The following is a 17421-nucleotide window of genomic DNA, read 5'->3' as shown; positions in this document are numbered from 1 at the left end:
CAACCACCAAGGGGTTGATGGGCAGAGAGCGTATGCAGGTGGATGCACCAGAAAAGGGGATGTACTGTGTCCTGGCTAGGACAAAGTGGGCTAGCTAGGGATTCCATTATGCTACTTGGAATGACAAGCAATTTAAAGCTTATAAGTTGATTATTTCTGTATTTTCCCATTTAATGCTTTCAGAGTATAAGTAAGTAACTAAAACCATGGGAAGCATTACTGTGGAAAAATTGTAGCTGGAAGGGATGTTGCATAGTTATCCTGAAACCACTGCAATATTGTCAGCATTTGGTATATTTCCTCCCAGCCTTCTTTTCATTTCTTATGCATCTCACACTGTGTAGATAGAATATTTTCTTGTTAAGAGTATACTGGTTTCGGGCTGCAGAGATGGCTTAGTGGTAAGGGCCTGCAAAGCCAAACAACCCAGGTTCAATTCCCCAGGACCCATGTAAGCCGGTGGGACATGCATCTGGAAGTTCATTTACAGTGGCTGCAGGCCCTGGCACACCCATTCTATCTGCCTCTTCTTCCCTCTCTGGCTATATATGCATATGTTCTGTAACAATAATACTTTAAGGCTACATAATATTCCACTGAGCACATTACCTCAATCAATCATTCTTCTACTATCCAAGCATCAAGGACTTTCTGTGGGAAACTGGCATGGCAGCTCCTCAAAGTAATAAACATAGAATTACCATTAGATTTAGAAATTCTACTTTTGGGCAAATGCCCAAAGGAAATAAAAGCAAGAATTTGAACAGATTTTACATACCCATGTTCATAGCAGCACTATTCATAAAATCTAAAAGACAGAAGCTAACCAAATGAATGAGCAAACATGTTGTGTACATACCATGGAAGGCGATCCTGACACATGACACAACATGGTTGAATCTGGAACACATTTTGCTGAGTAAAATATGAGTGAAATAAAGGAGACAGAAAATGGCAAATATTATATAACCTCATTCATGTTAGGTACTTAGAATTGTCAAATTTAGAGATAGAAAATAGAGTATGATTGTCAGGACTGGCAGGAGAGGAGAGTTAGTGGTAATGGAGACAGAGCTTCAGTTCGGGAAGATGGAGGCTCTCTGGGAGGGTTGTTGATTAAGGTTATGCAACCGTGTAATGTATTTAATGTTTAGAACTGCCCTAAAGTGGTCAAAATGTAAATTTTATGTTTTATAAATTTTATCACAATTAGTACCAAACGTAAAGATGGAGTTTTTGGAAGTCTGGTTTACTGTGGTACTACTTGCATACAATGAAATGTATCTTTTTGTAAGAAACACGACTGTGTATTTTTTTGTTTCTTATAAAAAAAAAAGTTAAAATAAGACCAATAAAAATGTTCACATTTTTATTGGTCTTATTTTAACTTTTTATTAGTAACTACCATACATATACCTAAGACACCATGATCATGATCCCCTCCCACCGTCTTCCCTTGTCCCCTCTCCACTTTCCCCCTCCAGTGAACTCCTACTTCTTTCCAACCAGTCCCTATTCTTTTTGATGCCATCATTTCCCCTCCTATGCATATTCTGACAGATATATGTGGTTGTCTATTAGCATATTCAATATAAAGAATATTTCTACCAGCACCCCATCAACTCTCCTCAATCCCTGTTCTAATCTATTCATTTTCTTATCCCAGCATCTTAGCAGCTATGAATTTATTTGTCCTCATAGGCATACCTTTCCAGAATGTCATGTAAATGAAGTCAGTACACAGCCTTCTCACTCTGGCTTCTTAGTACAACATAATGCTTCTGAGACTCTCCCGTAGTTTTTGCATATATCAACGGTTCACTCCTTTTTATTGCTGCCTCATGCTCAGTTGTATGGATGTGTAAAAATTGGTGGATTCACCAGTTGAGGCACATTTGGGTTGTTTTCAGTTTGGGCAGTTATGAATGTCACTGGAATGAACCTAAATGAAATGGTGAATGTGTACATAATCCCATACAGAACAGCCCAACTGTTTTCCAAATTGGCGGTGCCATTTGCATGCCCAGCAGTAATGCGTGATTTCCAGTTTTCCATATCGTTCTTGGGATTTAGTCTTTCCAGACTTGGTAGTGTTTTGTTTGGCCTTTGTTTTAGTCTTCGAATAGATGTACAGGAATCACTATTATGGTTCTAATTTGCTTTTCCATGCTGCTTTCAAAGGTTGTATGTGCTCATTTGTCCTCCACATCTTGCTTTGATGAAGGAATTGCTCATTTCTTTTGACTTTAATCAGGTTGTTTTATAATTTACTTATAGGTGGTTGTAGATCATTCACTACTATAGATAATGCTTAAGTATCTACATTTTAGATATTTATAAGTAAAATTATGTGTGTAAACAACTGTGTCTGTAAAACATTGCCTAAAAACTTGCCCTCATTTTGGAACATGTACTTAAAATAATTTTCTGAAACTTCTGGCCAAAGAGAGTAAAAATCTTAAATATATTTATGTACATGTTGTCCAATAGTTTACCAACATGGACCAGTTGATTATCCTTCCAGGGTGGCAATATGATAACACAGGCTATTATATGGTTTTAATTTGAATTTCTTTGGTTATGTTATAAGACTTTGAAATATATAATCATCAGTCTATCTATCTTTTTTTTTTGTGGATAGTCTTTTTGATGTTAGATTGGCACAGAAACTTGCCATGGTTGTACCTCTACAGGGTCATCCACAGAGTGTATTGCAGCTCAGTGCCAGAGTTGGCTACTTATGTTATGTTCTTTTTTCATAAAATATTAACTTGGGCTCAACCTTGTTTCTTTCATGCTCAGAGGCCATGGCTAATTTGCATAGCTGGCAAGGTATAAATAACTTCAGAGGGGAAGAGAAAGCTCTTTGCCATTAAGTTAAATTCCAACACTCACTGGCAATACTTCTATGAGGGGTAGTAATTTCTTTGTCTGGACTCCACAGTGAGTAAGTGCTCTACATTGTCCATATGAGTAGAATAAGGTGTTCTTTTTAAAGTCCTCTGACAGAACGGTCATGCCATTTAGTTGTAAGTGTAACCTCTTAATCCCTCCAACAGCTCAGTACTTTATTTGTTCACAGTGACAGGCCACTTTGTTGGCACTTATATATCTCTATCAAATAGACTTGGGTAACAAACAGTTCCTGTATATAGGAACAATTCTTTTTAATTATTAAAATTGCTGGCATTTTTATTATATTTCAAATGTGTGATATGGGATGTGATATGACTCAGAAGCACTAGAACGAATTTTGTTTTAATGACTCTTAAAAAGTAAAAAGCATTTTGTTTTCTCTGAAAAATAGTCCTCGTTCATTTGGGGCTTTACAGAGAGTTGGTATTTTATAACAACTCTATGGCGGCCTCTTCATCAAACCTGTAATTGTAGGCTTGGTTCTCTGAAAGTATGGAAAATGTAGGTGTTTTTTTAAATACTTGTCAGAATAGAAGAAAAATGGCATATTCCTGTCATGCAGATCAACCTCTCAGGCATTATAGACTGAAATAGGGAAGTAGAAAAATGAACAAATAAATTTTTCCTAAAATTATTGGATCTGTGGTTTGTTGAAAAGTCATTGATTTGAGAAGGTTTTATAAACTCAAACAAATTTTTTAAACCAAATATTTCCCAGAAAGTGGATAAAAACAGCGTATCTCACAATACTAAGAATGTAGAACTTTTTTTTTTTTTTTTAATTTATTTGAGAGCGACAGACACAGAGAGAAAGACAGATAGAGGGAGAGAGAGAGAGAATGGGCGCGCCAGGGCTTCCAGCCTCTGCAAACGAACTCCAGACGTGTGCGCCCCCTTGTGCGTCTGGCTAACGTGGGACCTGGGGAACCGAGCCTCGAACCGGGGTTCTTAGGCTTCACAGGCAAGCGCTTAACCGCTAAGCCATCTCTCCAGCCCAGAACTTTTTTTCTTAGTGTATTTTTACTCTGCACTTTGAAGGACTCCTCGGAGAGCATATGGAATGGAGATGGTAGTACCTGTCCGGATCACAGACGTGTGGTGAATGAATGATGCATGCCTGAATGAAAATGATGGAAATTTCTCCCCATCCGATGCTTATTTCCCACCTCCCACTCATGGGTGTTGATGTTCTGAGGGAAAAGAATGGTAGCTCTTTCAAGGGTTATGAATGAATGTAAACTTTCAGTCTCTTGGACATTGAAGTTGGAGCACCCTTTCAGCTGCTTAGCAATCAAGCTAAAATGACACTATGAGAAAAGCTTATGCATTCTCTTATTGGCATATTGGCTCTGTGTCAGAGCATGGTTCTGGGACTTCCCCCTCTTTACCTTATATGTATGCCTCAGCTCTTTTAGGTTGGGCCAAGTTATATTAAGTTTGAGTATCGTTTCTTTTCCATGTGGTATTATCTGGACAGAATAGGTGAGCAGTTATTATGAGTGATGGAGTTTACCTTGGGCAGACTAGCAGTTTGAAGCTTTTCAGGAAGAAAATGCCTCACACAATGTTGCAAAAAGATTAGAAACTAGCTGGGCCTTAAGAACTGTCATACTCAGTTCCTATAGCACTTCTTCCTGCTTTTATTCCTTGTCACCTTGTAGGGCCAGTTCTGTTCTCTCTTACCACAAAGAGCCTGGCTTTGATATAAACAACATGGTTGAAAACAGTCTCCTGAAGCTTTGTTTTATGGCTTTAGCTGATTCAAAAGAGATAACTGAGCACTATCGCTCAAGTCCAACAATGCCAGGGAAAGGACTTCCTGTTCTTGAGCCTACTGTAGACAATCTGGTGTTAGTTTGAGGAAGATCTTCATAGATGGAGTGTGGATGGAAAAGAAGGTATTGGCATTGCTGTAGCAGGGAGCCACAATGCATGGGCCTTATGGGCTGCAGATCCAGTCCCTGCTATCTGTCTGAAGTTCACTAGTGCATTTCAGTAAAGCCAACTTGGGAGCTTGGCTTCCATGGGGATGATTAGCCTGGCTTCCCCCTTCTTTGGTTAAGCTCTGCTTTGTGCCTAACTGGTTACCTCAAAAGTGCTTATTCCTGTCTTGAGGGAAACCTGGTAAGAAAAAAGTATGTGTGTATGGAACATCAATAGAAATCCCTTACTGCCACTAAAAAAACAACCCAAAGAACATGTATTAGCATTAGTGAATTCTTATAATGTGGAATTTCCCCTTGTAGCAATTCTCATGCTTTGCCAACTCTCTGAAGCACAGTTCTGGTAATGTTCGTATGATGTTGTAATCACAGGCCACCATAAAACCCTACAGAGAGGCAGCTCTGTGGCCATCCTAGAGAGCAATCCTCACATATATGTGCCTTTGGGATGTATTTCTAGCCATTAGCTTTTGTAGCTATCAAAAACACTCCAGATTTGGAATCTAAATTTCTGGGGTAGAGTCTCAGTTTGACCATGTACCATCATAGTTACCTAAGTCTGGGCATCTTCTCTCTGTGAGCCTTAATTCCCAAACTTATGCCATAGGGATAGTGGTACCTATATGGATAATAGCTATAAACAATGGGGTAACTTCTTTGTTTTTGGTACCCTTGCCTGGACCTGAATGACAGTAATAGGATTTCTCCCCATCTTTTGACATTTTCCCCTTGTTGAATCAGTAAATAATCAGGAACTTTTTCAGAAAGGAGAAAAATAACAAGACCATTAGTAGGACTCTGACCCTTATTTCTGTTATTTTAAATTTAACAAATAAAATCATTTATACCATTCTGAATTCATTATCTATCATTATTTAAATGTTCAGGGAAACTCTTCTTTGAGGTCTAGCATATTGTCCCCCACCCAGGAGATGTTTGACAAACATGGGACATGTTCATCAAGGCTGATGCTTCCTCAGAGTTAAAACTTGTGGTTGGGGTCATCCAGGTAAACTCTCATTTCTGCTTGAGAGTTGTTGTGTGTTATTTTCTCCCCATGTGGGCATTGGTGCCCAGTTGAAAATACATGTCATAGCCTTTAGTTAGCTATTAGACATTGGTTGTTGGAGGTCTTATACAGCAGTGCTTCTCCATGAGGAGTGAGTTTTTCACCCCTAAAGGTTATTTGACAATGTCTGAAGACATTTTGTCTCAACAGGTAGAAGGAGAGCTGCTATTGGTACCTAATGGTTAGATGCCAGGGATGCTGCCAAATGTCCTATCCTGCAAAGGTTAGCTGCCCACAACCAGTAATAACTTGTACCCAAATGTCAGTGCACCCTTTTCTTATTATGATGTGGTTTGATTGTTGTGGTTGAAGTTGTTGAGCAAGAAGAAGAAGTTTTATGCCACGATTTTTCTTCTCATCGAAAGACATATATTAGGAACACCCACTGAGATTCCTCTGAAATGTAACTTGGAACCCCATTTTAAATTCCAGGAGTGATCTCTTTACTTTTGTTAAAGGAGAGATACTTGTTCCCTTCTGCAGATAGCAGAGATCATTCTTACTAGAGAGGGCATTTGGACCCTTTTTACCTTCCCATTTCCCAAGAAATACTAGGGCTTCTTGGCTGTCATTTATTGTCTGTGGAACAGGAAAAAAGTAGAAGAAAGACCTTGTTATAATTTGGTTATAAATTAACTCAGACCAATAAGTGTTAATTAATGCATACTACTAAGCAACAAATTACCAAACTAAAATAAAAAGCATATATAGAAATAAAACCCAAACAAACAAAACTAAATCATAAACAGATACTGGATACTCTTCTATAGTGGTTTTAAGGTGTGTGTGTGTGTGTGTGTGTGTGTGTGTGTGTGTGTGTGTGTATCATTCAGACTGCCCATTACTCCACTTCAGGTACCTGAAAGAGGAAGAAGGAAGAGGTTTCCTCCTAGAGGTCTATATCTGCTATTTTTAGAACAGTGCAGTAAAACCTTTTCTGACAAACTGTTTCATTATTTTGGGAAAACACCAAGAAGATGCATGGTGCTATATTACAAGTAGCCATTCAGATTGGTCCATTCTAACCTTTGTGTCTCCTTAGAGGGAATGTGCTCATTGGCTGGTTGGATGGAATGACTGTGGGTCAGCATGATTAGAGGATCAGGAACTTGGTTGCAAGCAACTGAACACATAACAGAGGCAGAGCTAAGAAAAATTCATGTTGCATATAGACTAAACATTGTGTTATGAGACATATGCCACAGATATATATCATCTTACTTGTGTTGTGAAATACATTTACTACTTATCTTTGGTCAAAAAAGCCTGAAAATTACTGTTGTATATGCTTTTACCTTTGTTTTAGAGTATAGGTCAATTGAAGTCCTGCAGTGTATTTCCCATCAAACTCAGTGGCATGAGTTCTATCACCTGCTTATTCCTAAACCAGTCACTATACAAGATCATAAATGGTTGGCTTAGATACATCTAGGTTCATCTGCAGGGAGTCTGGAGCCCTTTGCAGCATGCTTACCACAAGAGAGCTGTCCTGCCTGGGAAGAGAGTTGTAAAGGGGGCAAGTAAAGGAGCCCTCTGGAGGGCCTATGAATTCCAGGAAGATGAAATTAAGTTAGATAGACCAAAACCAAAGCCAACAGTGATGTGGATGGAGTTGGAGTGAAGGTGAGACACCAATCATTCAAACAGGGAAATTCTTTGGAGTTTAATGTGACACTGTGGCTAGCTAGTGTGCCACTGCCATATTTAAGCCTCCAAGGATAAGCTTGATCCAGCCCCTAACATACCTTATAAAGTTTTCCTTACTAACATTTTCAGGTCTCCGAACACTTCACTATCTACTCTTCCTGTCTCACCAGGTTCCAGCCACACCACTCTCGTTTCAGTGTTCCAAATACATCACTCTCTTGTCTGCCACTGAGCCTTCTGTGCACGCATCTGCCTGCACTAAGGGTGTTCTTCCCTCCACTTCCTCTTGCCTACTCACACTTCACCTTGAGCCTTCCTCCCACATCTTCCATTTACATTGATCGGGCTCTACTTAATCCCTGGATCTTTCATTATGTTTCATAAGGAAAACCACCATTCCATTTTGGACTGCATTGTAATGTGTGCATATAGTCAGCATGTCTCAAGTGTCTGTATGGTTCAAGTGTCCTCAGTTTGGATTTCTGATTTTACCGGTGCCACAAGCCAATGGATGTGTCCTCCATGAACAAATATAGCCAGTCTCCTTCATTGGGACTGTATTAGCTCCCATTACCCTCTTGGGTTCCAGTGTCACCTATTGCTAGGGAAGAAGCCACAGTGAATGGAAATAGGAAAGCAGTTCCTGCTATCGTGGAGCTGCCTTTGAATTGGGTTAAAAGTATCCAACTAGCAATTGTTAACAATCAGACTTCTGTTTGAAGATATAAAATTGCATGTAGCACACCTGTACATCAGGGTCTCTTGCTGTTGAACATGAATGCCTATCCATCTTTATGTGGGTGGCTGGGGAATTGACCTTGGGTCAGCAAGTTTTGTAAGCAAATGCCTTTAAATGCTGAGCTAGCTCCCTAGCTCCTGAGTTTCAGGTTTTAGATAAACAATGAATAATATTCCATGCATTATACAAAATTGGCACTAAAATCATTTAGTTGACTAGTTGTACTGAAATCATTTCAGTTATTCATCTGAAAGTAAAATTAAAGTGTGCAACCAGTATGTTATATGGTAATTATAAACCTAAGCCCTGTGCTTCAGGGTATTTTCAGGCATGACAGAGAACAGTAGAACATGCCCATGAAAAGATATTGTTGGCTTGGGTTGGCAAGGAGGCTAAAACACTCAGGGTCAAAGGAATGCGTTGATGAATCCCTTGGTGACTGACTCAGAGAGAGAAGATTAGGTTCAAATTGTCCAGGACATCACTGTCACCTTCTGTTCTGCTAAGCCATTGTAGTGGGGTCCATTACTGGAAAGATGTGTGCCATGTCATTAGGATTGGATCAGCCTCCACTCACCTGCTCAGCTGCTGACAACTGAAAGCAAAATCATTAGAGGAGGACCTGAGCCGTGACAACCAACAGGATGTGGTTACTAAACCTGCACTGTGTGTGCCATATGTTATCTGTGCTCCTGGTCATCTGTCCTTTGCTATGGGTGAAAGTAGGAATGAAATACACCTCTGTATAGGACTTTGTGCTTATGAGGATAAACTAAATGGAAAATACAGCCACTGCTCCTGAACCATCCACACATACTGCTCTTGGAACAACAGAGAACTTAGGCCTTTATTAACTCAGAGGTTATCCTTGATGGCCTCACTCTGATTTTGTGGTGTGTGTGTGTGTCCATGTGTCTATGAAAGTACTGCAGTAGCCATTCCCTGCTGTTGAAGGAGTCTTGCTATCATTTGTATCTGTTACTAAAAAGAGGGGGGGGGGTGTGACCCTAGCGGTCCTGAGAGGAATCAGTGGCAAGTCTGTCATACTTGGTTTGTGGCCTTAAAAGAGAGAGAACCGATTATAATCATCAGTTGTGGGCAGAGCATTGTGATACTGATATTTTGGCCATATACTGTACCAGGGAATGGTGGAACTAAGCCGTACTGGGCAACTATCACTCAATATCATGACAGAGTGGGGAGGAGCCTGACTGGCTTTCCCATCAGAATGAACTGAAGTTGACTCTTTTAGCTATTTAACCTTTTTCTGAGACTGGTTTCTGTATAGAAATGAAATGCAGATCACAGTCTCATTAGGAATGTTTTGAGTACTTAATGAGGTATCATTTGAAAATACTAACAGAGAGTAAGCCCTCTATTTACCACCATAATGTTTCCTATCATTTTTTAGAAACACCCTGTTAGGATTCTTTGTAATTATGATGCAGGATTTGGGGTCCAGGGAGGGATTAAATCCCATACTGAAACAGGAGATCCCAGGCCTATGGCCTCCAACTTTTGGATTCTTATCCAAGTTAACAGAGAAGTGGAAAGATAGATTCTAAGAATGGCAAAGTATGAATTATGAAGTTTATTGTAGGGAGAATTAGGATTTGGGGGAAAGACTAGCTGAAAGACTCAAGCCAGAAGGTAATTAATTCTCCCACTGCCCCAATGCCTGTACTGAGCTGAGGGAGAAGCAGGAGGCTGCTTGTGGGGAGTGTCACTTGCAGCCATCTTGGATAAGAGTGTACCAGAGGCAGGTTTTAGTCCTACCAGGGCAGGCAATGTGTTATCTCCTTGGGCCTCTGTCCCTGGCTGACTACCTATAAGAAAATCTATCTTGCTTTTCCCCTTTACTTCAGTATGTTATAATCATTTCTTTTATGTGATTGTTTCTATAGGACTGAGTATCAGGGGCTAATTTTTTTTTATCTTTCACTTTCCCAGGGTCCTCCTGCATTATAATGCCTTGGAATAACTTTGCTGAGCAATATAGACTTCAGCCTTTAGGTTTTGCTGGCAAGCAAGTTTCTAACTTTTAAGTCTTCGTCTGTTCTTTTCTCCTACTCTCTAGAATTCCTACTGAGATCTGGGTACATCCTATCCTGCTGGATCAGCTTAGGAGCAGGAGTCCTAGAAGTAGATTAGAAAATCCTCATTAGACTCTAAGTGCTGGAGAATAGGCTCCCAGGACTGCCCCCTCCCCCAGATGCTCAAACAGACCTATGTCTCATACCAGCTCTGCTGCCCTAATCTTCTCTTTAGTAAGTTCCAGGATGCCTGTGGTATTTCTATCCTTTGGATCTCTGTTTTAACAAAATCATCAATTTAATCAGTACATTTATTGAGCTCCTCTTAATTTCCAGACACTGGGCTAGGTTTGGGAGGCCACAAAGATGACTATTACAGCATCTTTAAGGTATTTCAGAGCTGGAGAGAGAGACAGAGAGGAAGAGAAAGAACAATGCCAAATTCCTCTAGGGTGTGGTGAGGACAGAGGCAGAAGTGGCACAATAAACAGTGCCCTTCCCTTTATTGTCTTTATGCTCAAGTATCATGTTTTTTAAGCTTCCTAGTTCTTTGCTCCTAAAAGGTGGTCAGGGGAACCAAATTATATTGACTGCCCTCACAGACTATTTGGACAGTGGGAGGGAAATAAGTAGCAGCTAGTATATATGGTCTAAAGGCCTAGTCGACAACTTTCCTGTCCTGAGAAAGAAAAGAAAATTCTGAAGTCCAAGAAAGCTGAAGGCCATGGGTTCCAAGGTCCTTCAGTTGCATGGTGGGAATTTGGGGAGCAGGTTGGCTCAGCTAAGGGCTACACTTTTCATGTTGGGAGTATGGGCACATCACATGGTGGCTTATCTGAGGTAGAAAGCACCAAGTTTTCTTTCCTTTGGCCTCCCTCTCCTGTTTCCCTGACATTTGCTTCTCCATCAGCCTTTATTTATTGCCTTTCTTGTCCACCTCTCCATAGTTTTCCTCCTCATTTTCGTAGCATCTCATTCTCCTTTCTCACTGTCATGTTTTTCTCTGCATATTTGAGTCTTCTTTGTGTTTTCATGCCTCTTTCTACCTCTACCTCCATGAACAGCTCTACTTGGAACTGGAAAGGAAAATCTCATTTCCAGCAGCTCTTTGTATGATGCAAACGAGCATCTCGTAAGTATCTGGGTATCCTAGGAAACAGAGGATTCTGCACATTGCTTGTAAGACACAGTGAAAGGAGAGTCTCGCACCTGGGCAGCAGAGGAGTCTGGGTGCTGGGGCCGTGCCTTTGAGAAGGAGGCAGAACAATCGCTCCATTGTACCTCGGTTCTTTTTCTCTCTACCTATCCTGGAAGTTTCTCTTTATGTCTCTCCTTTTGACTTTTTGCCTATCTCTGTCCTACTTTTTCAGTTCTATTTCCCATGACTATTCTTGTTCTTTTCCTCCTTAGTTTTTCCTACTTTTTAGAAGACAGTCCACCTCCTTCCCAATGGCTTGCTTTAACCTTAGAAGCTGGAGTCATAAATAACATCAGAGATTGTGTTCCCCTAAGACCCTCCTTTTCAGATGATGGTCTGGGAGTTTGGGTACAAAAGGATGGAGAGGACTCAGAAAGCATGCCTGGCTTCTGATGTTCTTTATGGGAGTAGGATTTCTTTCTGTTTCTTATTTGGAGGTTGTATGAATGTAGAGTTATAGAAAGAAACTTCTACCAGCCATTTAATTCATCTATACCCAGTGTGGGTAATTTCTGTATTTCCTCATTCAGCTGTCAGCCTGTTCTTGAATACTGCTAATGTTGGGAGTGTGCTGTCTCATCAAACAGCCTGTGAGGTTGGTGGCCTGTGCTGTGTTCAGTCATTGTTGTGATTATGTTGTCTTAGGTCTCTTGATACCTATTGATCTTGCATCTGCCTCCTGGAGCCATACAGCGTTAACCTTTCACACAGTTCTCTTTTGAATATGGAAGGCATTTCAAATGTTGACCACACTTAGGTGTCTTCACCTTACTTACAATTTTTCAGCGAGTTTCACCTAGAATAATTAAATGAAAGAAACTGTGTTGTGGTTTGGTTTAAAATGTTCCCTGTAGGCTCATGTGTTTCCATGCTTGGTTCCCAGCTAATAATGGTGTTTGGAAAAGTTGTGGAACCCTTCAGAGGTGGAGCCTTGTAGGAGGAAGTGAGTTCCTTACTGGGACACAGGTTTTGTAGCCCAGCCTCATTCCAGTTCATCCTCTGCTTCCTGGCTGTGGATACAGTGTGACGAGCTGGCCTCCTGCTCCTGAGGCCACGTCCAAGAAGAGCCTGAATAAACCCTTTCCTTCCTTCAGCTGCCTCCTGTCAGATATTTGATCACAGCAATGAGTAAAGTAATTAATATAGAAACTTGGAAGCTTATGTCTTAATATCAGTAAGTTTGAGTGTCAAGTTGACAAGGGATAGTTGACATTGATTATCAACCTGACAGGATCTAAAATTAGCAAGGGAATGAGCCTCTGGACCTGCTCGTGAGCTATTATTAAGTGAATTGAGGTTGGGAGGACCCCCTTAACTATGGGTGGCACCACTCCTGGGATCTTGAGCTGAATAAAAAAGGGAAAGCAATCTGAGCCTGAGCATTGATCCCAAGACTTCCTGATTGTGTGGGCAATGTGACCAGCTGTGCTTCATGCTCCTGCCTCTATGCCTTCCCTACCATGATGGATCATAACCTCTAACCACAAGCCAAAATACCATTCAGCCAAAATTCACCCCCTGGGTTGCTTTTTATCAGTTATTTTGTCACAGCAAAAAAGAAGTAACTAATACAAACCATTCTTGCTACCCAACTTCTAAATGACTCATTTCCCAGTGCTTCTCAGTGCTTCTGTATAGTTGATAATCCTGGAGAGGTTACAAGAGATAAATGTGTTACCTCACAGAACAAAGACAAAAGCTAGTGAATTTTAAATTAATATTATTGATCTTTGGGTCTGAAACAATGTTGAAATGCACTCTATAGCTTCTAGAACACTTTTATTTTTTGAGTCAGAGTTTTACTATGTAGCCTAGGATGGCCTCAAACTTGCAATTCTCTTGCCTCTGCCTTCTCAGTTCTGTGATTATAGACATGCATCACCATTTTTGCCCTGGAAAACTCTTAATATTCAATAGTGTGTCATTTTCTATAAGCTATGGCACTCCCCTATTTTGTAAACAAGAGAAATGAGGCTTCTGAAGGTTGAGTGAATTTTATCAAGTAGCCCAGTTCTTTTTTTTTTTTTAATTTAATTTATTAGTTTTCTTTTCAGCAAATGCAGGCAGTTTGGTACCATTGTTTAGGCTGATCCATGATCTACCCCCTCCCATTGGACCTTCCTTGTTGATGTAAATGGGTTGTGCATTGTGGAGTTAGCCCACAGTTATTGGTATGATAAATGTCTCTGCATATCATGACCCAACATGTGACTCTAACATTCTTTCCGCCCCCTCTTCCGCAAAATTTCCCTGAGCCATGTTGGGTTTATTTTTGGTCTGCTTCAGTGCTGAGGTGTTGGGGGGCCTCTGAAGCTCTGGCTCTCTGATTTGGTAGGAGTTGATTTTTCTCTGTGTTGGTCTCTTTCCCCTTCGTGTAGTTATCTGGTTTATCAGGAAAACATCACCCTTGCTTGTTTCGCCAATTATCCTTAGTTTCAGTCAGGCCCCTTTTGAGGTATGTTGGGGCAGCTCTCTCCTTAGGACCTGTATCTATCTGAGAAAGAGAAGCAGATTCTCCAACAGAGAGTAAGTTACCACCCGGGAAATTGAGATAACAATTACTTTTTTGATAGAGAATTTGATAGGTGTAGGCCCTCTTGTAGCCCATGATTGATGGTAGCTTGATATTGGAGACTAGGCTTATGTTTGGGTATGGTTCTGACTTGTTTCCCAGCTCCAGCTATGGGTCTTGTACCACTGATGAGATCAGTTAGCCAAATCAAGAGCAGTTGGTTCCCCACCATGGCTGTGTGCCACTATTGCACTTGTGTAGGCATCACATCAGGTTATTTGTTGCTAATTAGGTTAGACAATGAGTTGCTTGGACAGATATTGGTCATATCCCCCAGTCGCCCATGTAGCACCTTCTGGCACTAGACATGCTGACTGTCTGGGGACTGACTCTCTCCTGGCTTCCAGCCATGCCATTCCGTTTTACGTGTCAGCTGCGTATGGAGTCTTCAGCAATAGGGTCTTACCACTGGCCTTTGGTGGGTCATCAAGTACTCTGACAGAAGTCTGTCATTGTTTTGGAAAACCTTGTAGGTTTCTCTGATCAAAAGCTCATTGTGGATGGTAGCCCCAATCTGGAAGTGGTAGCCCAGTTCTTCAATGTTAGCCAAGACCTAAACCTAGTTCTTCTAATTCCTGTTCCTCTGCTGTGTCACTTATGAATACATGTGTCTTCCTAGAGTACTTGCATTGTCATGGGGTTATGTGCACTAAACTGTTTCACAAAGATAAGGCACTTGGTGCAAGTAGCTTTTAATAGAATTATTATTATTTTTTTTTATTTTTATGTACATAGGTTTCTGGATATGGTTGTCAGGAAAGACAGGCAAGTATAAGCAAAAAAAACCAACAACAAAAAAAACCACATCCATGGCTGGAGATATGGCTTAGCAGTTAAGGCATTTGCTTGCAAAACCAAAGAACCCAGGTTTTATTCCCCAGGACCCATGTTAGCCAGGTGCACAAGGGGTCACATGCATCTGGAGTTCATTTGCAATGGCTGGAGGCCCTGGTGCGCCCATTCTCTCTCTCCCTCTCCCTCTTTCTCCATTAAATAAATATTTTAAAAAAATCTAGGCCAAAGAGTGGTTTGGGACAAGTATAAGAATATTAATGACATGTCATGACCACTAACATTATCTCCCAATCAGAAGCATCAGTGTTACTGGGATGTTCAGTAACAGTTCTAAGTGTCAAGGTGGAGAGGAATAAGTTGCTCCTTTGCTGTAGTTAACCCAGAGGAACCCCCTAAAGAAAACAAGACAGAGGAATCTTGGAAAACTTTGAAATAAAGAAAAATGTGAGTGTCACACTTTGGGAAGAAGGGAAGGAGTTTAGCAAGGGGCAGTGAGAGAGTGAGGGGCCAGGACTGGGAAGAGGTATGGGATGGGACCATGTGTTCTGCTCATGATTTGGGACTAGGATTCCAGTATGATGATAAGTTTTCCTGCTTTGCAAAGTGAAATACAGATGGCTATATTTAATTCCACTCGACACCATTGGTGATTCACTCTGGCTCAGGTGCGCCCACATACAGCTGGTACTGGCTGTGTGTGCCTTTCAGGCCGAGCCTGCTGCAGCCCAGCCTCCCCAAGGAACCAGAAGGGATAGGAAGACTGTGGTAACCTTGGACTCTTCTATGTCTCCATCTACAGCATCCTGGCCACTGCAGGAACCCACTTCAATACCCACGTGGACCTGAGGACTCTCCGGGCTGTGCGTGTCCTGAGGCCCTTAAAGCTCGTGTCAGGAATACCTAGTGAGCATCTGCTTCCTTCTTTCTACTTGGCTAGTATCTTTGCTAATGTGTCCTCAGTTGGATCTAGGGTCTAAGGCAATGTGGAGTGAACATGAAAGAGTTCTTCCTGGAAAGAAGCCCAGTGGTAATACACAGTGGACATGAAGTAACTGGCATAACATTGCACCTTTAGATTAACTTTCTCTTATATTTAAATGATAAGGGAAGATTTTTGTAGAAAACTTGGACAGTTAAAATAACAACAGAATGAAAATGGACATCGCTCTTATTATATCACTCTGAAAAAATTTTTTGTTAATCTTAAATATATTTTCTATTTTTCCCTATATATATTTTTTAAATTTTATTTTTATTTTTATTTTTATTAACATTTTCCATGATTATAAAATATATCCCATGGTAATTCCCTCCCTCCCCACCCCCACACTTTCCCATTTGAAATTCCATTCTCAATCATATTACCTCCCCATTACAATCATTGTAATTACATATATACAATATCAACCTATTAAGTATCCTCCTCCCTTCCTTTCTCTACCCTTTATGTCTCCTTTTTAACTTACTGGCCACTGCTACTAAGTATTTTCATTCTCACGCAGAAGCCCAATCATCTGTAGCTAGGATCCACATATGAGAGAGAACATGTGGCGCTTGGCTTTCTGGGCCTGGGTTACCTCACTTAGTATAATACTTTCCAGGTCCATCCATTTTTCTGCAAATTTCATAACTTCATTTTTCTTTACCGCTGAGTAGAACTCCATTGTATAAATGTGCCACATCTTCATTATCCACTCATCTGTTGAGGGACATCTAGGCTGGTTCCATTTCCCAGCTATTATAAATTGAGCAGCAATAAACATGGTTGAGCACGTACTTCTAAGGAAATGAGATGAGTCCTTTGGATATATGCCTAGGAGTGCTATAGCTGGGTCATAAGGTAGATCAATCTCTAGCTGTTTTAGGAACCTCCACATTGTTTTCCACAATGGCTGGACCAGATTGCATTCCCACCAGCAGTGAAGAAGGGTTCCTTTTTTTCCACATCCCCGCCAACATTTATGATCATTTGTTTTCATGATGGTGGCCAATCTGACAGGAGTGAGATGGAATCTCAATGTAGTTTTAATCTGCATTTCCCTGATGACTAGTGACGTAGAACATTTTTTTATATGCTTATATGCCATTTGTATTTCTTCCTTTGAGAACTCTCTATTTAGCTCCATAGCCCATTTTTTGATTGGCTTGTTTGATTCCTTATTATTTAACTTTTTGAGTTCTTTGTATATCCTAGATATTAATCCTCTATCAGATATATAGCTGGCGAAGATTTTTTCCCATTCTGTAGGTTGCCTCTTTGCTTTTTTCACTGTGTCCTTTGCGGTGCAAAATCTTTGTAATTTCATTAGGTCCCAGTGGTTAATCTGTGGTTTTATTGCCTGAGCAATTGGGGTTGTATTCAGAAAGTCTTTGCCAAGACCAATATGTTGAAGGGTTTCCCCTACTTTTTCCTCTAGCAGTTTCAGAGTTTCCGGTCTGATGTTAAGGTCTTTAATCCATTTGTACTTAATTCTTGTGCATGGCGAGAGAGAAGAATCTATTTTCATCC

The 17421-nt window shown here is 40.6% G+C and overlaps 1 protein-coding gene across 7 annotated transcripts in view; it reads left to right on the top strand.

Moving 5' to 3' along the window:
- The window catches only part of Cacna1e (calcium voltage-gated channel subunit alpha1 E), a 393282-nt gene that overhangs the window by 147637 nt on the left and 228224 nt on the right, over window positions 1-17421 (top strand). For all 7 annotated transcript variants that reach the window (XM_045145813.1, XM_004658733.2, XM_004658731.2 and 4 more), the window contains exon 5: window positions 15712-15815. In XM_045145813.1, the coding sequence (XP_045001748.1) occupies window positions 15712-15815 (104 nt within the window). The remainder of the gene's footprint in view (window positions 1-15711; window positions 15816-17421) is intronic.

This window comes from Jaculus jaculus, chromosome 1, assembly GCF_020740685.1.
Source record: "Jaculus jaculus isolate mJacJac1 chromosome 1, mJacJac1.mat.Y.cur, whole genome shotgun sequence".
Lineage (NCBI taxonomy): Eukaryota > Metazoa > Chordata > Mammalia > Rodentia > Dipodidae > Jaculus > Jaculus jaculus.
This window is presented reverse-complemented; position numbering and strand designations above follow the sequence as displayed.